At 37.1% G+C, this 22,372-nt stretch overlaps 3 protein-coding genes and 1 long non-coding RNA gene across 14 annotated transcripts; 2 read left to right on the top strand and 2 right to left on the bottom strand.

The window, feature by feature from the left end:
- The first annotated feature begins 455 nt into the window (after window positions 1–455).
- On the top strand, window positions 456–4,689 carry LOC137745576 (DEAD-box ATP-dependent RNA helicase 57). Of its 2 annotated transcripts, none has more exons than XM_088681651.1 (12): window positions 456–670; window positions 756–900; window positions 994–1,109; window positions 1,204–1,295; window positions 1,445–1,541; window positions 1,707–1,787; window positions 1,870–2,102; window positions 2,313–2,507; window positions 2,609–2,699; window positions 3,089–3,211; window positions 3,694–3,844; window positions 4,273–4,689. In XM_088681651.1, exons 1-12 carry the CDS (start codon window positions 590–592, stop codon window positions 4,479–4,481), a joined length of 1,614 nt encoding a protein of 537 aa, XP_088537777.1. In that variant the 5' UTR covers window positions 456–589; the 3' UTR covers window positions 4,482–4,689. The 2 variants fall into 2 exon arrangements, with proteins under 2 accessions (XP_088537777.1, XP_088537778.1); XM_088681652.1 differs by having other exon boundaries at window positions 462–670; window positions 759–900.
- On the bottom strand, window positions 4,522–7,903 carry LOC137745574 (pentatricopeptide repeat-containing protein At3g53360, mitochondrial-like). The gene has a single exon (XM_068485546.2). The coding sequence runs from the start codon at window positions 7,721–7,723 to the stop codon at window positions 5,447–5,449; it is 2,277 nt and encodes a 758-aa protein (XP_068341647.2). The 5' UTR covers window positions 7,724–7,903; the 3' UTR covers window positions 4,522–5,446.
- A 1,134-nt stretch (window positions 7,904–9,037) lies between these two features.
- LOC148692314 (uncharacterized) lies at window positions 9,038–14,617 on the bottom strand. Of its 10 annotated transcripts, none has more exons than XR_015953907.1 (10): window positions 14,206–14,617; window positions 13,949–14,071; window positions 13,685–13,823; window positions 13,479–13,556; window positions 12,866–12,984; window positions 12,425–12,539; window positions 11,615–11,688; window positions 11,168–11,260; window positions 10,663–10,688; window positions 9,038–9,069 (listed from the first exon to the last, which is right to left on the bottom strand). It is a non-coding gene; the product is annotated as an uncharacterized LOC148692314 (long non-coding RNA). The 10 variants fall into 10 exon arrangements; XR_015953902.1 differs by lacking the exon at window positions 9,038–9,069 and adding an exon at window positions 9,081–10,342; XR_015953903.1 differs by lacking the exon at window positions 9,038–9,069 and adding an exon at window positions 12,692–12,728 and having other exon boundaries at window positions 10,519–10,688.
- A 2,379-nt stretch (window positions 14,618–16,996) lies between these two features.
- Window positions 16,997–19,974, top strand: LOC137744357 (beta-1,4-xylosyltransferase IRX9). Its single transcript, XM_068484190.2, has 3 exons — window positions 16,997–18,193; window positions 18,999–19,227; window positions 19,586–19,974. The coding sequence occupies exons 1-3, from the start codon at window positions 17,469–17,471 to the stop codon at window positions 19,733–19,735; spliced, it is 1,104 nt and encodes a 367-aa protein (XP_068340291.2). The 5' UTR covers window positions 16,997–17,468; the 3' UTR covers window positions 19,736–19,974.
- Window positions 19,975–22,372: the final 2,398 nt, after the last annotated feature.

The raw sequence follows: 22,372 nt of genomic DNA, 5'->3' as shown, positions 1-22,372 counted from the left end.
TTCAACCAGGGTTGTTTCCTTCAACTAAGGTTAATAAAACAATTTTCTTTCCAACTAAAGTCAATACCCCTTCTTAATACACACACACACACACACACACACACACACACACACATATATATATATATATATATATCTTTATAACTTGACTCAACTCTAACATTCAAATAAATTACTCCTATTACTCAGTACTACTGTCTAGTAGTATTCCTTTTCACTTGTAAGTGAGAGGTTTTACGTTTGAATTTCGTGGTTGGCGAATTCGATATCAAATTAGGTTACCCATTTTACAACTTAGCCAAACTTCCTGCTTCTCTTAGTGTAAAATATATCAATGTACCGAAAAAATTGAAATAAATTACCCCTAATTAAAATTACGTTAATGCAATTTAAAGTAAATTTAGGGGCAGAGATATCATTTTCAAAACGTTAAAGGATGTCCGTGTAATTGACAAAAACAGCGATTAATGTTGGCACTCGCGGGGAAGAGCAAAGCCGAGGGTTTAACGAGCGACTCATAAACCCGCAAATTGTAACAGAGCTTTCGCTTCACCTTGGCCAATTCGCCGCCTTTCACCCGCCGCCAATCATGGAAGAAGGCACTTCATTTTTGTTCGCCGGCGTCAACTTCAACCGGAAAAAGTTCTCCAGGGACTTCTCCAGATTCCAGGTCTGATTCTTTTTTCTCAGAAAAGCATATCACAGTGTCGATTTTTCTATTATTTTGTTGAATTAAATTTTCAAATTTGATTCAGAAGAAGAACATAGAGAGCGAGAAAGTGGTAGAAGATTCTAGCTTGTTCGGAATTACGGAATCTGCAATGGAGCAAGTGGCGGCGGAGGAGGAGGAGGTGCAAGCGGTGCCAGTTAAGAAGAGGAAGCGGAAGGGGGAGGTTTCTGGTAATTTCATTGCTCTCGGTGTTGAATTTGTATGCAGTTGAAACCCTGAGATTTATTTTTGCTAATGATTTGTTTGATTTTGTGATGGAATAGTGGAGGGGATTAGTGTCTTTAAGACCTCAAAAATGGCGAAGGCAGCGAAAGCGGAGAAAGAGAAGCCTGGAAATGAACTATCCGAGCAGAAGAAGGAGTTAAATAGGCAACTTGAGGTTTTGCTTCTAGTTCCTTCATATTTTTCGTGTTCGTTAATTTCCTTGTGCTTAAATTAAAGTTCAAGGATTTATACTTTTCATTGTGATTCAGCGGGATTCGCTGCTGCGAAAGAAGTATAACATTCATGTGAACGGGAATAACATCCCTTCGCCGCTTGATAGTTTTGCGGACTTAACCTCTAGGTATATTCCTTATTTTCTTTTCATTTTAGTGTTTCTTAGGTAGGATATCTATGAATGCTGAATAGATTTTCTAAGCTTTCTCGCTTATAAGCTTGATATTGCGAATGATAATATGATTGAAATGAGAGCTAATCTTTTGTTATTTTTAGATATGGGTGCGAGCCATATTTACTTCAGAATTTGGCGGAACTTGGATTTAAAGAACCAACGCCAATCCAAAGGCAGGCTATTCCAGTCCTCTTATCTGTATGGTCTCTTACCGATGCTATCTGCTACTCTTGTAAAGTTTACGTTGTTTTGTAAGAGATCACCTGGTTATTATAAGGCTTCAGTTTCAGCAGTACTTCAGCATGGGTTGACATGTGGTTTTGAAAGATGTTCTCATCAACTTTGTCATCGTTTTTATTTTAGGGTCGGGAATGCTTTGCTTGTGCTCCGACTGGATCTGGAAAAACCCTTGCTTTTGTTTGTCCCATGCTAATGAAACTTAAGGTATTGCTCATGCATTCAACTGTTTCTTTCTGCAAATGTTGATGGCTGAGCTTTTCTGATGAAAATTTTCCCATATAACCAGAATACATCTAAGGATGGCATCCGAGCTGTTATTCTGTGTCCTACACGAGAATTAGCTGCTCAGACAACCAGAGAGTGCAAAAAGATGGCAAAAGGAAATAAATTCTACATCAAATTAATGACTAAAGACCTGGCAAGAAATGCAGATTTTTCAAAAATACGCTGTGATATACTCATTTCTACTCCACTTCGGTTACGGTTGGCTATCCGGAAAAAGAAGGTTGATTTAAGCAGGTGTGTTCATCTTTTGTTCATAGAAACTCAAAGAGGCTGGTAGAAACAAGAAATCAATGTGTACAAATGAGATTTTGGGGCAAAATGATCATTTTCAAAATGGCTCAAGAAGTGAATTTGATGAATAACAAGACTAGTTAGTCTTTGAAGCACTACACAAACTTCAGATACATTGATTATGTTTCCTCTTAAATATTTTGTGTTATACAGGGTTGAGTATCTGGTATTGGATGAGTCTGATAAGCTATTTGAGCTTGGCTTGTTAAAGCAGATTGACTCTGTGGTCAAAGCATGTTCAAACCCTTCAATTATTCGCTCCTTGTTTAGTGCTACTTTACCTGATTTCGTTGAGGAGCTTGCCCGCACTATAATGCATGATGCTGTTCGAGTTATCATTGGCAGGAAGTGAGTTTGACTTTATCTTGTTGAAAATCATGGAGTGGCTCCCTTGACTTGCATCAGTGGTTCCATTGATTTGCATCTTTTCTTCATATGTTTTCATACAGAAATACTGCTTCTGAGACTATCAAGCAAAAATTGGTCTTTGCTGGAAGTGAAGAGGGGAAGCTGTTAGCACTTCGTCAAGGCTTTAAGGAGGTATGATAGAGGCAACATTTTACTTTTAAGAACCTCTTCTAAATAACTGCTTCAGGATCCAGTTCAATGATGATATGAAATACAAGTCCTCATTGTGTATCAAATGGTATTCTAAGGGCACCTCATACAGTTTTGTACCTAGTTTTAATTGAATAAGGCTATTATCTAGTGTACGTCCTTGCAAATTTGAAAAAGCTAAAAGATCTAGATAACGACCAAACGAGGAATTTTGTGTAGAAGTTAACCAAATGTTACTGAATAACCACCAATTATTAGATCATTTAATCCGCATACTTGACATATATCTTTTATCAGTTTAACATTCCAGACTTTCACCTGGATCAGTTTTATTTGACCAATTTCTTGTTATTGTTTTATATTGTTAGTAGAGTCTGAATCCACCAGTGTTGATCTTTGTACAAAGCAAGGAGCGAGCTAAGGAACTCTACGGAGAACTGTTGTTTGAGAACATAAGAGTTGGTGCCATACATTCTGATATGTTCCAAGCACAGGTAATTTATTCCCACTGTTATCAGAGGATCAGCCTTAATCCTATGGCTTGGCATAAGTGTATAATTAAGGAATTATCAGAGGATCAGCCTGAATCCTATGGCTCGGCATAAGTGTATAATTAAGGAATTATCAGAGGAGCAGCCTTAATCCTATGGCTCGGCATAAGTGTATAATTAAGGAAAGAAAACCTTAACTGATGTTAAGACCTGATTATGCACTTGTTTTCATGGTATCGTGAAAAAGACTGGGCCTGAATATCTGTGTATCCCGAGGAGGTTTGCATGAAAATAAGAAAGAACTGGAATTTTGACATTTTCTTTCTAGCATTTTCATTTTACATTGGAATTCCATTACTAGTACTTGGGCCTATGTAATGTTTAGTCACTTGTAACTGTATATCATGCTCGATTTCTCATGTTACATACGTTATACTTGAACAATTTTTCCATCTCCTTTATACTAATTATAAATTGGAATACAGCGAGAAAATGCTGTAGATGACTTCAGAGCTGGGAAAACATGGGTTTTAATTGCCACTGATGTTATTGCTCGGGGTATGGATTTCAAAGGTGTCAACTGTGTAATTAATTATGATTTTCCAGATTCTGCAGCTGCGTACATTCACAGGATTGGTATGTCTCCCCATCCCTATGATTGTAATCTATGTACATGAAATATGGAATGTGTTAAATTTTCAACGGTCGGTAGTTTCTTTCAGAAAAGAATTCTATAGAAGACATATCATATATGGTTTATGAGAATGTATTAATAGAAAATTTGGTAGATGATTAATTTGGAAAGCTATCGAACAAATATGATACTTTTTGGGTTTGTTCCGTAAGACTTATTTGTTGGTTCAACCATCACTTCATAATTTGTAGAATTTATATATCAAATTGAAGTACTTCTCTTGTTTTATGTGGTAGTCACTTGATTGTGTCACTTTTTCCCGAGACAAGCAGTGCAAGGCTACTTCACGTTATTGCTACAACTATTTGAATTTGTTTTTGGGGAATTATTTTACGGTGCCACTGAATCTGTTAGTAATTTTTCTGTGAAGGTCGGTGCGGACGAGCAGGGAGGAGTGGAGAAGCTATTACTTTCTACACAGAGGAAGATATTCCATATCTTCGGAATATAGCTAATGTGATGTCAACATCAGGTTGTGAAGTTCCGTCTTGGATCATGGCCTTGCGCAAACAGAAGTGGAAAAAGCACCGACCCCGAAGAGAATCGATATCAACCCAACCGAAAGATGAGAAAGAGTGAAGCAATTGTCATATCGTCGACCGGATTTTGCAATTTTGAATTGGAAGTCCTCAAAGCAACCATTTGTTATGGATCAATTATATTTACAAACTGAAGAGTTTGGGATGCTGTACGGATCGAAATGTACAAGATATTTACAAATTGATGTCGAAAACAAATTCACATCTATTTCATTCAATTTATGAAACAACTCAAAGCTCCTTTATCATGAGTATAGCCATCAATAAGCTGTTCATAATTTAGTAACCCAGTTTGAACGTTCGGAATGCGAGGGAAAATGACGACTTGCATCCATCTGAATGGTCCAAGTTAGTTTCAGAAGTCCATAACTGTGAATGTATGCCCCTGCCGTCTAAAACTTGACAAGAAAACATCCTCCTTTGAAGGTAGCTTGTCCTTTGGGTGCAAGTACCCAACACGAGCGAAAATTGTCAATTCAACAGCTGTAGAAGAACCAATACCAGCGAAAATTGTCGATTCAACCGGGCAAAAGAATGCAAGTCTTTGTGGACTTGTAACTCTAATGATAACTTTACCTGCTGGAGTTCAAATCCGGTCACCTCATCAAGTATCGTTTTGCAGTTCATAGTTTTATGCCTTCAACTTTGCGAACGAGAAAAGTTTTCCTCTTGATATGCAGACTTAGAGTAGACATTGTATGGTTGAAACTTGAAACTGCTGCTGCGTACTACCCTGGTGCTGCAGGTCTGACCGCTGCCTTCTTATCCAACTGCTTCAGTCAATGTTAAGGGTCTTAACGCTCTCTACTGCTGTGCAGCCTTAACCAGTCCCTAAGGTGAGGGCTGTGCCGCCCTGCCTTTCAATCGAAATGCAGTTTAGCATTTCTTGGGGTCTTAGATCACGACTGACTGATGCTATCTTTTTTAGACTAGGAACGTTCAGAAGATCCTGGTATCCACTTCCTCTTGTTCCGGAAACAATAATTCGACGTTGTTACTTAAAGCCTATGCCTGAAGTGGGTCATAACCATCATCCAGCATCTGCAGCCACAACTCCTCTAGCATTGCATATATTTTACCTCTCTCAGGATGCAGGCAATCTTCAACAAAAAATACATGGGCCCTATCCTTAACCTCAATCCAGCTCTGCCCTGGGACTTTCCTGACGTCCCTTTCTCTCATCAAGTTCCTCAACCTGGCAACATCATCCCAATTGCCAGAAGAAGCATGGATGTTGCAAAGCAGCACGAGAGCAGCAGAATGGGAAGGATCTAATTTTAGTATATTCTCTGCTGCCTGTTTTCCAATCTCAATGTTCCCACGGGTTCTGCAGGCAGCAAGTAGAGTCATCCATACCAGAACGTCAGGTTCAAATGCCATTTGCTTGATGAATGCCTCTGCTTCATGTAAGCATCCGGAACGAGCAAGTAAGTCAACCATACAAGAACAATGCTCTATCGTCGGTACAATCCCATGCTCGGATTCCATGGTTTTATATAATTTCCATCCTTCTTCTACCAGTCCAATATGACTGCAAGCAGTAAGGACACCCACCAGTGTAACTTCATTGGGTTTTATGCCCAATTCCGTCATTCTTTTGAAAAGGTCAAGAGCTTCCTCTCCATATCCAAACTGAGCATAACCCACGATTAAACTACTCCACGAGACAACATCTGGATCCTCCATCCAGCCGAAGAGCTTTTGCGCACTTCCAATTGATCCACACTTTGTATACATGTCAATTAATCCATTGCTGACAGTAACATCAAGCACAATCCCACTTTTTACAGTAAAGCAATGAATCTGATTCCCAACCTCTAGAGATGATATATTTGCACATGCTCCAATCAAATTACCCAAAGTAATATGATCAGGCGTAGTTTCAGAAATACGCATTAAATTTAGTAATCTGAAAACCTCCCCGGCCTGATTGTGCTGCATGCACGCACTAATAATAGCATTCCAAGTAACTAAATCAGCGTCATTTCTCATATCTTCAAACACAAGGAATGCATCATAGAGATTTGAACACTTAGCATACATGGTTAGCAAACTGTTGCATACAATAACGGTAAAATCAAAGGCCCTCTTGATAATGTAGGAGTGGATCTGCTCACCCTGATAGAGTGTTGAAGGGCTTGTGCAAGCAGTTAGTATGGGGAGAACACTAACTTCGTCGGGGATCAGTCCCTTATGCCGCATCTGAGAAAAGAATGATAATGCTTCATTCGAATCTCCAGCATTCGAAAACCCGGAAATAATTGCATTCCAGGACACTAAATCGGGCCTGTCTATCTGATAAAACACTGTTCTTGCAGATTCCAATTGCCCACATTTTGCATACATGTCACAAAGGGAGCATCCAGCAAAGATGTCTCTCCCCAAACCAAATTTTATGCACATCCCATGCATCTGCTTTCCATATTCAGGTTCAAGAAGGCCGCCACACGCACTGAAAGCACTCCCAAATATAAACTCATTCGGCCGGTAAGCACCCTGAAAGAGCATGTCTTTGAAGTGATCCAAAGCTTCTTTTTCATAACCAAGCTGGGAAAACCCTGCAATCATCGAACCCCAAGAAATCAAGTCCTTTGTCGGAACACGAGAAAAGACATCAAAAGCATCTGCAATCAGACCGAACTTCGCGTACATTGAAGTAAGGGCATTCTGTGCTATAGGGTGAGAACCAGTTTCTGATTTAACAACATGGGCATGCAGCTGTCTCCCCAGCAGTTCATTCCGCAAACCCGAACAAGCTTTTAGGACACTTCCAAAGGTGAAGTGATCAGGAACACAACCTGCCCTCAGCATTTGGAAATACAATTCAATGGCTTTATCCTCTTGACTATTCTGAGAGTACCCAGAAATCAGTGAAGTCCAAGAAACAACATTTCTTTCAGGCATTGCATCGAAAACCTTGCGTGCTTCCGCGAACGACCCACATTTTCCATACATGTTGAGAACATGATTCTGAAAAACAATGTCCGGCTGGTAATTGGATGCCAAAATATGGCCATGGATTCTCCGGCCGTATTCGAGAGACCTCAACGACGAGCAAGCATAAATCAAATTTGTGTAAGTGCTGGGAAATATTGGGAAGTTCGTTTGACCTTGTAAAAACTCAAATGCTTCAATGGCTTCTCTGTAAAGCTTTTGCTTGCACAAGGAGATTATGTAGTTGTTGCTAAACTGTTCGTTGTTGAAGTCTGGTAAAAGAGATGGAGGTTGACTTGGTTGACTCTTATGGAATGTCAACGGTAGTGGGGATTTTAATCTTTTCATCGTGGTCAGAGGAGAGAGATTTCTCCCGTTTGTTTTTGGCTTATGATGTTCGTTCGTCTCATCTGCCGCTCTTTTGTTTGAAAGAACAATGATTTTCGCACATCACTCAAACTCAGGAAGGATTTTAGAATAAAGGAATTATTTCCATTCAAGTATGCCTTCTCATATGTTACATCATAATACTATTAGAGCAACTCCACCCAAAAAAACCAAGTTGGGCAAGAGTCCATTCAATCCACCCATATAAATAGCAATTGACTGTAATGAATAGTGATTGACAAAGTGCATCTCCACCCCTAAATTAGTTAGCCTAATCAATTCCTATTAAAATGTTATTAATTTTTGTTATAAAATAATAATTCTATCTTTAATTTCTGACATTTTCTTTATTTATAAAAAAAAAAAATTATTAATTTCTGACATTTTATTTATTATTTTTTTTTAAAGTTTTTTGGTTGAAAAACCTGAACCTTAATCTGAAAATTGAACATTGTGCCACGTCACTAGCCATTAGGTTTGAATTTCAAAAAAATTTTACCCTTGGAAATCCAACCGCCACGCATCCCCACACCTAGTATCCTGTAGTGGGCCTGCATGGCGGCCCCCCCCTCTGCGAGCTGTCGGCAATGCGCACCCACACGAGCATGTTTTCCAACGTGTCTGACGCAAAAAAAAAGGAGTTCACATGGCTGAGGTCAACCAGACGTCAGATGGCCCAATTTCTTGCTCAATCCATTATGTGTTAGGCTCAAAGCTGACCTCTACTTTGGCCAGCCTATTAGGTGGGGTGGAGTGGGTTTTTGGTGGGCTAGGCTGGAAAAGTGGACTTTGGGTCAGCTCATTTGGTAGAGGTGGACTTGCTCTTAAATGATTCATCTTTGTCTAGTCTTGTCATAATCTACTATGCTTCTACACGTTTCCATCTAATCTATTGTTGGGTCAGTATTGATACTTAAGCTCTTTCAAGTCATCATATCTTCTCCATGAATTTTGTTCATCCCAAAACAAAAGCTCGTGTTCATGATGCCATGTGTCGTGCAGGTATACATTTTGGGCATTATTTACTCCGTAGATACGGGCAAGCCATTTGTCTGAGAATGAGGCACAAAATCCATCGTTCTGGATTATCATGGTGGTGATTATGTAAAACTATCAGGATTGGAAGAATGATATGGCTCTAGAATTCACTTCGCCGACATTGATGACTGTTGGGCAAGTAATTTGTTATCCGTCTTCTAAAATTTCGAAAAAAAATGAAAAGAAAAGAGATTTACTACCCTTGCGTGACTTTCCTAAATGCCAAATTAGAGTTGTACAAGAAAGTTAGCCCGCGCGATGCTGCGGGTCTAAAACAATGTTAAACATATAAAATATATTAAAATATATTTACTTCTATATCAAAACATATTTACATCTTTATGATACATGTTTGTACAATATATTACAACACTCTAAGGCTCATGTATTTAGTTCTAGTGATTCATACTTCCTCAGCAAATCAACCATTTGTTCTTTACCAATGTCCAAGGCCTGTTATGGAGAAGGCAAAATGGAGTTATATATGTCAATGGGGCTACCAACACGTAACATAAATTTAGTTACGATAGTATATTAAATTTAAAAGCTAGAAATTAGAATATAGCTAAATCATGTAGAAAGTCGTAACAATAATAATAATAATTTAGACGACACACATGAAACTGGAGTGGCCTTAATGCATTTATATCGAATTCAAAATAGAAGAAAATTCAATTAGGCTGGAATGGAAAATTTTAAGCTTCTAACATAATAAATTCGCCGGCACATATTGCTCATTTGATATGTGGTATGATAAAACTCTAAAACTTATCGAAATTTACACAATCATACTTGGCACTCGTCAGTTTTCACCTTTACAAATGCAGAGCAGCACTACATTCCAAAGTTAATTTCAATAGGAAATACTACTCTCCAATGATTTTTCCAATCAAAGGAAAAGAAGTCTCCAATGATTAGGTGATGTGACTCAATCGACAAAGTCAAGCAGAGATCGCCACCTAACTATTCCAAAGCTAAAATTTCAAGTGGAAATCTATATAATGATTTGATGAGATGACTCAAATGTGAGAACCAAGCAGAGAGCACCGAAAAATAAACCTCAGTAATCGAGCAACAAAATCACAAACCAAGGGATGCAGCTATTAGGATGTACTCGGTTATCTTTTAAGAATATGTAACCTACTACCTAAAGCCTATAATGTTACATCACCAACAGTCATAGATAAGAACCAAAATCAGCACCATAATCCAAAACACATGATTTTATCAAGCAAAGAGAGGGAAACATTTTCACCATAACAAAATCAAAGGCCAACAACCAATCAAAATAACACCACACAAACACCAAAAGTTGCACAAATTCCACACAAAAATGTAAACTTGTACGGAAATTACTACGACTTGAACAAAATTCAAGCTACCCATCAACAACTAACAGAAATACCAATATTTCCAACAACGAAAAAACAAAAAAAAAAAAAACAAAAAAAATTTAGTAATGGATTAAAACTAACATGTAATATAGAACTTCTGTGCTTTACTTTCTTATTGGTCCAAGGCTCGAGAAAAGTATTTCATGAGCTGCCAAAAAAAAAGTCAAGAAAATGAATATAGTTGTTCTATATCATCCTATTGAAACCATTAAAATAGTTTTTACATTATGTGAAGCAAATTATATGAAAGTAAAATTCAATTGAAATGTCAATTAACGGATGATCTAAATTGTTCATATATTAAATCATCATATAAGCGGAGGACCTTTTTACCACAACTTGATCCACACTGTTAGCAACTGAAACAGTTTGATTCTTTATAAACAAAAGGAAAAGGAAAAGAGAAAGACAATCAGCATTTGAAATCAAACGATCAGATTGAGATACAAAAACTTAATACGTGCTTACCCCCTCCTCTTGACTTTCAACTCCCCCTGCATATTTAAAAAAAAAAAAATATAGATTAAATTAAATAAAAACAATTCAATAAAACTAATCACAAATTTCATTTGAGTAATCATCAAAATCGAGAGTGTATATAGGTGAATTATGGACAATTTACTATGGCTCAGTCAAGTAAGGACCAATTGTAAAAAGTAACATGAAGTCAAAGTGTAATGAAAAAAAAAAAAGAAGAGGAAATAAAGATGGTAATATTATCACAAAAACAGCAACAAGAGACCTTAATTAATTAAGGTGGCTTATTTTAGTGAGCAAAGAATAGCTAACAATTAACAAAGCATGGATTTATTTGAGAAAAAAACACAGGATGAAATAACATTCTCTTTTCAAAAGAATATAAAAATACTACCAGGGATTCAAAAATATTAGTTAACGCAAACAAACAGCAACAAAAGCCATTAGACATAAGGTAAAGTTCCAAAAACTTGATCCAAGAAAAAGAATCATTTACCTCTACGGCTCTAACCATGTGACGGGGAACTTCCTCTTTCCCATTTAAATGGTGGATTGAATACCAAACATGCTTCTTTCCAAAGAGAAGTGCCTGATGAAGATGAAAAAAAATATAATTCAGATTACATCAAAAGAAGTAATAAAGTGGATAAGAATGGCAAAGCATGAAAATTGAACACCATGAATTACTGACACGATTAAATTTTCTATCTTCAACTCTGCGACTAATTTGATATAGCACAACAATTAACCGTTTGAAAGAATTGTGTAAAACATTATTGATTTTCTGAATTTAGTAGACATACAATATCTCTTTGCTTCAGTAGTTGAAAAGAGAAATGGAGAAAGCGTGAATGTGTATATAAAAAGTTGAACCTTATGGGAGACGAAGAAATAACTTTACGGCTAGCAAACTATTAGAAATCCTATTTTCAAACTCACTTACAATATCAACAATGCCAGCATTTGCCTACTCTCTCCCTTTGCGTTAGGATGTATAAGTTTGTCTTAAATAAAACCCTGTAAGAAAGGGAAAGTCGAAGAAAGTTTAGGGAAGTTAAAATGAAAGCTACAATATGCACAAAACGTAACTATTAGTAATAATAACCAATGTAATCAAACATAAATAAAATGGTATGCTACAGTTTTATCCTTTTTCATACAATTCTGAGGTTTGAGTCTTATGAAATGGCAAGTTTGATACAAATTATTAATGAGGGAATGGATAGTTTTATTCTCTTTCATAAAAGTCACATTCAAAACTAAAATTCAATGCCAAAAACCAATACCACCATGATTCAAAGAACCTCAATCTACTATCTTTAACAATTGAAACTATATTGCATGATGTTAAATCTTTAGTCTTAATTTGAAGACTGAAAATAAAATACTTTGAAGCTACATTGATTAGTATTAAGCTTAGCCTCAAATATTCTAATGGCTCCTTTTTATAAAGAGATTATCATCAAAGCATTGCTGCTCAACACCCAAATCATCAAATGTGAGACAAAACAAATTCTAATGTTTAAAAGGAATTCCACAAAATAAATAATGTCTTTATCAAATCTTTAATTCATTACAGCAAAACCCAAAAATCTAGAAAGTTTTAACTCATGAGCAAGGTCAAGGCAGCAAAACCCAACAAACCCAAAATATTCAAATAAATCCCACACAAAAAAAATCCATTTGAAAAAACCTACAAACAAAATAATTCACTACTTTTTCATACGAATTTGAACGGAGCTATAGAACATACCAATTTGAAGCAAGAAACCTCGGTGAAAATAGTCGAGGAAGCCATGTCGATCTCAAGAAGCAGAGAAAATTAGGGATTTTTTCCTAGCTCCAAATCATCCTTGGACGCCGTTACTCTTTTCAAACAAAAAACAACCAAATTGGGGATTTTTTCAGTAAAGAAAAAAGAGAAAATTAAAAGAATGATCCTTTAATGTACACATGCATTAAAGATGTATTGCTCCGATAAAGATAATGAAGAAGATTGATCCTTTAATGTTAAGCTTACTGCTTGTGGAAGATCTCCTTAAGAATTCTGCCACCAACTTTAACCATATAAGAAAATATGGTTGGACAGAGTTTCATAAGAAAAAAAGTCAGGAAAGTGAATTTGTAAGGAGCTCAAAGGCATTCGATTTGGTCATTTACATACAGCAATAGCAAAAAATACAAAAAACTATACCATCTCGCTTTGATCATCTCCTGCAGGTTCTGAAAGACCACTTGGTTCGCTAGGTGGCCAGGCACAATGAGAATCTGGAACTGGTGGAGGGCATGGAACGATCTTCTTCCCTTTCCCTGCTGCAGACAAACATCAAAACCCACAACCAAGTTCACTAAAAATGCACAGAAAAAATACAACTACCAAACTCACAAATTTAATCGAAGTACTCTACAAAATCTAGACGAAAAAAAATACTAAATCTCAGATAAAAATATCAAAAAAACCCATAAGTTTAATGACGGATCCTCCAAAAATCTGAAATTTAGACGAAATTTTTTACAAAAGCATGAAAAATTATTAACATTCAATTATATCAAATCACAATGGGGAATTAATTTGGTTTGTTTTAATTAGAGTATGAAAAATTTACTATAATTCAATTGTGCAAATTTACACTTCTAAACACATAATATTCAAATAAAGAAAAATTTGAATAAAAAGGTACTGACATTTCAACGCCCATAGCTTGGATAAAATGGAATTCTTAGAAATTCATGGAAAATCCTTAATGAAATACTTCCAAAAGACGAAAAGCATATAATTTTAAACAGAAAAAAAGTACGAAAAGTGCCTTAACAAATCGATAAAGCTGGATGATCACAGCATCTTCTCTTTCCTTTATCCTCATACTCTCTACCCGCGTTCATGCCTGTACAATGCTCAAATACAACCTAAATTAATTCAAAGGAAATATGCACAACCCCAGCGAAATTAATGAATTCAAATAATTATTCGCTTCCTCTGCACAACTCAAATTAATTCGAAGCTTTTTCATACCTCAGGGAAGAGCACCGTCTCTCAATTTGGGTTGTGCAGATTGGTAAAAGTGATTGGGGAGGAATAGCAGAAGAGTCCACTGTCTCTCAAGCTCTTCCCTCTGAAGAACGGTAAGAGAAACTCACATTTACCATTCCACCTATTCCCATTAAAAAAATTAAAATTAAAATTTTGAAGAAAAAACTCAACAGAAAATCACTAATTTGTTCAATAAATTTGGAATCCTTTGTTATTTTGCTGAAGAAAAAAAGGTGGAAACTTTACCTGAGGAACTGAAAGAAGTTGTGATGAGAGCAAGGCAGATGGTGCTGGAGAAACTATGGAGGGAAAAAAATCAAAACCGATAGGATTGAATAAATCAGTCGGAAAACTCAGGATGTGATCAACCTGTCGTTGCCGAGTTGTATCCACACAAAAACCAAACAAATTAATCCCAAAACCCGAACATTCCAAATCCCAAATCCCAATCTCAAAAACAAACAATCATACAAAAAAATCGTCAATTAGATTCGATAGCATACCATTTCCTCAAGATCGGTTGGAGACCAGAAAACCATACATTTTCTGGGCTTGAAATTATATTCGAACCGACACCAGATGCATTGGTTTTCAACGATAAGGCGGAAGCAAAAGCAGAGAAAAAGGAGATGAGTAACGTGACACGCGTCCCGCTCAACACGCGTCACTATGCTAAGCATGCCAGGTGATAGAATCATTACTGTAGAAAGAAGTCTCGTGAAGAGCCACTTGTGTTTCTGAGGCAGGAGTCGAGAGACATCTATTGGACGCAGAGGGCCAAAACCGTCATTTTACTGTGTAAAAGACCAAAAAAGCAAGATTTGAAGAGCAACTGAAGGGTAAAATTGGAAGAACACTGGCGAATGAACAGTAAAAAGGACACAAAGGGAATTAATTGATAAGTTAGGCGTTTAGTATATATATAATTTCTTGTCAAGGCTTCAGCCTTTTCATGTTCGAGCTGCTCCTATACATACCGGTAAGTGTCACATGGTTGGGTTTCATATAAATATTTTTGACCTCAAGTACAAAAGAAAGTGGATGGCGTTATAGGCGTGAGCGGAGGTTGCAAGGACTAAGAGAGATGAGATGTAGGAGGGAGGCTGAGAGAGATGAGGAGGCCAGGATTCTGGTGTTAGATTCATCATATATGGTCCTGTTCGATTTTTTGGTAGAAAAAATGGAGAACCAAATAATTTTAAGCTAAAATTGACCACTCCTAAGAGAAAACTAATGAAAATGGCCTCATCACAAAACTAATTTTTAATGAAAACTCTTGATGAACTTTTATTAATAATAATGATAATAGACGGTTGCAATATTGTCATTTTCTGAAGTTTTGTGGCACTGATGACTGTTTCTTAAGAAACAGTTATGAATAAATAACTGTCATCAAATTTCAACTTGTTTATAATATTGTCATTGTTCTAAACTTTAACTTATTTATGATGCTGTCATTACCTCCAAATTAATTTTCACTTATTTATGATATTGCAATCACCCGCTGTTTTTGGCCTTATTATTTAACAAAATTTAATTAAGTGCTTTTCACTAAAAATTAGTTTTGTGAAGCGCTTTTGAAGAAAGTTGACGTTCTACAACAAAATAAATTAGCAATATGGAGAGTAACCTAACTTACTCTTAATTGTTCGTACAAGGTATCTCCTCCTATCAATGTGAGACTGATTATCAACACATTTTCATTAAAAATATTTAAATAAAAAATTAATTACATCTATGTGTAACATCCCACATTGCCTAGGGGAGTGAATCTTGTAAGCCTTATATGTATATTCTCATATCTACTTAGCATGAGGTCTTTTGGAAGCTCACAGGCTTCGGGTTCCATCGGAACTTCGAAGTTAAGTGAGTTTGCGCGAGAGCATTCCCAGGATGGGTAACTTACTGAGAAGTTCTTGTGTGAGTTCCCAGAAACAAAACCGTGAGGGTGTGGTAGGGACCCACAGTAGAGTCGAACTCGAGATGTGATGGGGGCCCAAACCGGAATATGACATATGCCTTCTGAAATTTAATTTAAATCTCACTCAGAAAAACATTCACTCTTTCAAATTTTAAATATATCTTCCAAAAGTTTATTAACCACCAAAAAAAAAAAATTTCCAGTTGGAAGCCTTTTCAATGGTACTCAATGTGTAGTGACATCAATGTTTGTTGCCTTGGACCAAAATATAAGGAATGAGATGATGTGTCAGTTTAATGGCTCCTTCAAGTATCAGGAACGGGGTACGTGGTAGAATTTTCATATCTAATTTTAAGCTTAATAAGAGGCACTTGAGCAATTGAGTTTTGCTTTCATTCGACAATCATCAGCTTTACATATGATTTTTGAACATTATGATGAAACTCAAAATTCTTACGACTCATAACATCACGTTTATTTTGGCTGTTATGTGTGTACAACATGTTCTTGTTAATCTTGCGGAAGAAAGACTTGTATAGAATGAATTACAGTTTTATTGTGGCGTTTCATGCTAATGAAACAAACATGTGTAAATTGTTGTTCATGTATCTTTATTTCATTAACAGAATGCTAAAGTACGTAGTAGTGTGCCTTTGTGTTGATGATCATCAAATAGAATAAAGTAGGATGAAAATAACACAATTACGTTAGAGATACTTGTGGATGCAAATTTTGTACACGGCTAATTTGAAGAAATTCTACTTATAAGAGAACAAACACCATTAGCCTAATTGACAAATGCCCTTAAAAAAGGGAGGGTGTCCGCCAACAATCTTCCAATGCCTAAGTCAAAAAAGTAGTAGAACATACTAGGCAATCCTTAATGATACACGACAGTCTCTGCAATCCTGCCATCTAACAGTTCTGAAGATCCCTGTTGGTAAAAGTGCAATTTCCAGACATCTAAGAAGAGACTGTGGAGAGTTGTTGAGCTTATAATATATGTCATGAGCAGCCCGTAAAGCCCATGGCCCGCACCATGGGTGACCCGGAAACTCCATGGTGCATTAGTGCCATAAAAGCCCAACTACCTTAGGCCAGACTATGTCCTATTCCCTTAGGTAATTATGTGGTCTACTCCTGACGTGAAGGTAAAAACCGTCATAGTGAGCATATTGTCTGTGCGTCCTCCTCCAATTTGAAGTGATTAATTTATGTCTCCACAATACGTACACAAATAAAACCGATTACAATCTTTAATTAAACAGTGGAGATAACTTACCCACTAATTCTATCTTTAAGTAAAATTTAAACATGTTCTATTTGAGTGTATTTATCCTTATTTAAATGGCTTAGGGACTCTGAAAATTCTTGCCCTTTGATCCACTTTCATGTTCTCTGTTCTTTTCTTTTTTTTGTTCCTTTCTTTATATATAATTTGGTTGACTCCAAATTACAAAACAAACCCTAGCAATCGGTTGAATTTTGATGCCAATTAGTTGATGGGTTTCTATCCCAACAACAATTTGGTGCAAAGACAGCAACTAAAGTTTCCGATTTCTTTCCAACTCGTTTTTACTTGAAGCAACAACCTAAAAAAGCAAATTCCTCACCTAAAGAAACACCTCAAAACAAAAACAAATGCGCTTTTGAGTTTGCCAGTACCATTCATAACCAAGTTAGCTAGCTCCTTCTCTTTTTTTATAAGAAATTTACTCCTTTTGTTCGTAAAAACAAAACTGATATAAAATTTTACACATAGATTCCGACATCATATATTATACTGACCAAAACCCACCGAAACTCAGTAACCCTAATACCAAATTTAATAGCTTTTTCAAAGAAATGGGGACCACAGAAAGAACAAAGAAGAGGGCTCAATTATGGAAGAAAGCAGCGGTCCATTTTGCTTTGTGTTTTGTTATGGGGTTCTTCTCAGGCTTTGCTCCAACGGGTAAGGCTTCACTTTCCGCTAGAACCGCTGCCGTGGTTTCCTCCAATAAACCACAGCACTTTCCGTTGCAGTCAGTAGAACCACCGCAAGAAGTACCGGATGCTATTAATAGAAGTTTGATAGCTACAGAGGCACAGAATGTGTCAATGGCGGCAGCAGCAGAACCTGCAAGGCATAAAAAGTACTCCGAAAACACGAGGTTCATGTCACAACATGAAGAAGTGGAAGAAGAGAAAGAACCCGAGGTGATGACAGCGAGAAGGTTCATAATCATAGTCACTGCAACAGCAACAAGCACGAAAGACATTAAGTTTAAAAGTGTGTTTTTGAGAAGACTGGCCAATACTTTAAGGTTGGTTCCTCAGCCGTTGCTTTGGGTTGTGGTGGCGCCAAAAACGGAGACGAATGAAGTGTCTGAATTGCTGAGGGGAACGGGGATTATGTACAGGCATTTGGTTTCGAGAAAGAATTTCACAGACGCAGAAGCTGAAAGGGATCGCCAGAGGAACATTGCTCTTAAGCACATTGAGAAGCACAGGATTAGTGGGATTGTTCACTTTGCCGGGCTTTCTAATGTTTACGATCTTGGCTTCTTCGACCAGCTCAGAGAAATTGAGTACGTCAATGTTCCTTAATTCCTTATTTTTCTCATTCGATTAAAAATTTTACTTCGAATATTATGTTGTATTATTAATTTTGCCTAGTATTATGTTGTTAGAAATGGATCTTGAAATCTTGAAAATTTCAAAAATTTTCTTTCTTTCTTTGAACGCAAGAACTTATGGTTCTTTATCTGAAGGGATGGAGGTTTCGAAGTTCGAGTGGTGTCTAAGAAACTTGTGATTGCCGGAAGGGGAAAAGAAGTGTCCCTTATTAGGACTAAAAAGGTTGTGATTAGTGAATTTTGTTGAACTTATATTCTAGGGTGGTGCTATCAACACACATTTCTAAATTTTTAGTCGTCGGATCAAATGAACTGAAGAGGATCAAAGAACATAAATTAATAAAGGTGTGTAAAAGGTAAAAAAAAAAAAAAAAAAAAAAAACATGTGTGGATAGCACCACCCATATTCTAATGTGCATGTGTCTAGTTTCTCACTATTCTTATTCCTAATTCTGAGGTTTGAAACCAACCATAGATCTTGCAGTGGGATATACGTGCATCAATAATTGATACATGTTTACGTGTGTGGTTTGACTGTTATATAAGTATAGTTTTTCATTCGAAATTTCTGAATAAAAACCACTACATATAATTTACTATGATTTTTATATTACTATACATAAATGGATACATTCTTGTAATATCTAAACAGAAATCTATTGAAGGAGAATCTTCTGTAAAGTAGTATTTGTTTCTACTGCTTTTTGTGTGTGTTATTAATTAAACATGCATGCTTCAATTGTATATTAATTTGCAGGGTTTTTGGGACATGGCCAATGGCACTACTTGAAGCAAACAGAAAGAAGGTGATCATTGAAGGACCTGTATGTGATTCTTCACAAGTCATAGGATGGCATTTGAAGCAAATGAACAATGAAACTGAGACTAGGCCTCCCATTCATATCTCAAGTTTTGCTTTCAATAGTTCAATTCTTTGGGACCCCGAGAGATGGGGGCGCACTTCATCTCTTCAAAGCTCCTATCAGGTACATAAATTTTCTCCTATCATATAGTTTGACGTCAATATTTAAGTTATGACTGCTAAATATATAGAATCATTTTTGTAAGGGTAACGTCTTGATTCAAATCTAATAAAAATAAAACCATGCCCGAAATTACAAAGATAATAAGATTATTGAATTGATACGATATCAAAACTAATCATATCTATATTTAGGTAACTCTCTTTCAATTTTTATTTGAATTATAAAAGCATGTGGATGCTTGTTTTGCTTTTGAATATATGTTTATTAGTGACACCTATACATTAGTACAGACAAACACAGGCGTTTAAAAATATGCTTATATATTTCTTGAGTTTAATAATTGCTGTTTTGGCAACAGACGATCAAATTTGTCAAGCAAGTGGTTCTTGAAGACGAAACAAAACTGAAAGGAATCCCACCAGAAGACTGCTCCAAGATCATGCTTTGGTGTCTTCGTTTTCATGCCGCAGGACCATACCAAATCAATCAACCAACAAACGGAAATTAATTCCATCGGTGGCAAACCAAAAAGACAAATTACTATATCTTTTTTTCTTTTTTTTTTTAATCATGTAATTCTTTGTAATTTTATTAGTTTTTTTTTTCTTTTTTTATATTTTTTGGAGTAGATTTACACCGACAGTATACTTAAGTCAGTGGCTTAAATCATCATATCATACGAATTACCTTTCTCCCATTTTAGAGCAACTTTCCCAAGTTACAATAAAATAGGGTTGTTACTCTTTTTTTTTATTTTTATTTTTTATTTTTTACGTGTTTATATTTATACTACCAAAACCATATTGTTTGAGTTTGATAAACAACATTTATAATTGCACGAGGTCTTTCATTGAGTAATCTTAATTACAATCAAGTAGATAAAGAGACGTGAGTAGACCCAAAGTATACTGTACATTGGGAAAAAAAAACACAATTGTGGACTCACTTATATCGTCCATAAATGAGTCAAGCCAAATCATATATCAATATTTAAGATTGGCTTGTTTAATATTTTTTGAGATCAAATTAGGCTTGGTTTACTTTCTATACGAGTCGAGCTTCAACGAGTTGAGCTCCATTAAGCTTAAAAAAAAATTCAAGCTGACTACCTAGTGTGACAGCCCGTCCCGAAAATATCAAAAACGTACGTGTGAAAAGACTACTTTGCCCCTAGTTCGCTTCTTTTACGTTTATTGGTTGTTTTGTGTGGTGTTGGCATGTGTTGGGCCACACACTCACACTCTCACTCTCCCTAACCCTCTGTCTCTTTCCCTGTGATTGTCCCGAGCCCCATTCCTTCCCTTTTCTTCGAAACCGTACGGACACACACATAAGCACACTAAATCTCCACAGATCGAAGGAACTGAGTACACATTTGAGCTCGTGAGGCTCGTGGGAGTCCAATCGTACTATTTTCAGGTGAGAACTCCATCGTTTTCACGTCGATTCGACGATGTCCGATTTGGGTACTATTCATGCAAACGTGATTTCTCACGTTTTAAGGAAAATGAAGCTTGTAGGTAGCTTGGTGGAGTCCCAAGGAGACTCGGAGTAGTTCGTTTGAAGGAATTGGACGTCGGGATCGTTGGGTTCGAAGTTGGCCGGAGTTGGATCGATTTTGCAGGTGAGATTCCATGGTTTTTAACCCTTAAAAGTTGTATGGTTGTGTTCCCCTAGTCCTAGGCTTCATTTTGGTGCCAAAATTATGAAATTGGGATGAAAAACGGACGAGATTTCGAAGTTTAAAGTTTTCGCGATTTTCCGGCGCCGGTGACGGTGCTGGAGGCTCGCCGGAAAAGGAGACGGAATATTCCGTCAAGTCTGACGGAATATTCCTGACGCCGTTAACGGAATCCGTTAGAACTGATGGAATATTCCTTACGGCGTCAGTTGACGCCGTTAGCGTGCCAGGCACGTGCCTGCGCGTGGCCGGCGCGTGTGGCTGTGCCTTGGCCAGCGCGTGGGGGCGCGTGCGGCAGTGGAAATTTTTTCTAAAAATTTGGGTGTGATCCTGAGGTTGTGTAGAGCACGTTGGTATATTCATTTGTCCAATTTGAGCAATGTATGAGAAGTTATTACGAAAGGTAGGTTATGTGCTTTAAAATTAACGTTTTTGTAGTTGTTTCGCATATAGGTGATACGTATCCCGAGGACGAGCGTGGTCACTCGAGGCAGGGGGCTACGACCCTTCCACTTACCAGTGAGTGGGCTTTTGGTTTTCCGTATATACCTATATACTTATATTTTCCCAGAAATTGATTTGAATTATTGTTTGCCATATGTCATGCATTATATTATCGTTGGTTGTGCATTGTTAGTACATTATTAGTTGCATATATATACATATGCATATTGGGTGCTGTGGACGCACAGGTAAGTGCCAGATAAGTGTTATTCATGTTTATATTTCAGTAGTGGTTTGAGATGCTTAGAGAGCTCATAACCTGCACCCCCGGTGTTAGTGCTCCCGCCCAGTGTAGGGCACATTCCTTCACATGATGTTCACCTCCCGCACCACACGCTCAGCTTGGATCCAAGTTAGGTGCACAATCTTGTCGTACAGACCACATTAGGTGGTTCCGACTCGTAGGTGACCCGCGATTATTCGCACAGCCTTCACGTGATCGTAGCACTAGAGCGTTTATATGTTTTACACCCAGACCTGTCGTACAGACGACTTTAGGTGGTTCCGACTCGTGGGCAGGTTTAGTATTGATATTGAGATTTGAGCTCTACATGCAGCCGTACAGGTCACGTTAGGTGACTCCGGCTGCCAGATTATATGTTATTGATATGATTTTTTTACCTGAGCACTTGCATTTCATTCTGAGGTTCCGACATGGCATATTCTTGAGCATGATTGGCATATCTGTATATACGTATATATGTTTATTTTCTGGGAAGTATACAGGTTTTACGGCGAGGGGTTAGAATCTTGTTTATGAAATGGTTTTCGAAAAGCTTTGTTTTTGCCCACTCACGCTTTTGTTTTGCGCCCCTCCAGGTTCTAGTCGTTTAGCAGGTTTGGTGGTTTCCCAGAGGGCTTTCCCGGCACTTCTGACAGACGCTCACCAGCGTAGGGTCACCTTCGGGTGTACTATTGTCGTATCATTTTCTTTTGGACTGCTGTAAGCTTACGCTCTGA

This window comes from Pyrus communis, chromosome 12 (assembly GCF_041283825.1).
Source record: "Pyrus communis isolate YQ-2024b chromosome 12, ASM4128382v1, whole genome shotgun sequence".
In the NCBI taxonomy this organism is placed as follows: Eukaryota; Viridiplantae; Streptophyta; class Magnoliopsida; order Rosales; family Rosaceae; genus Pyrus; species Pyrus communis.
This window is presented reverse-complemented; position numbering and strand designations above follow the sequence as displayed.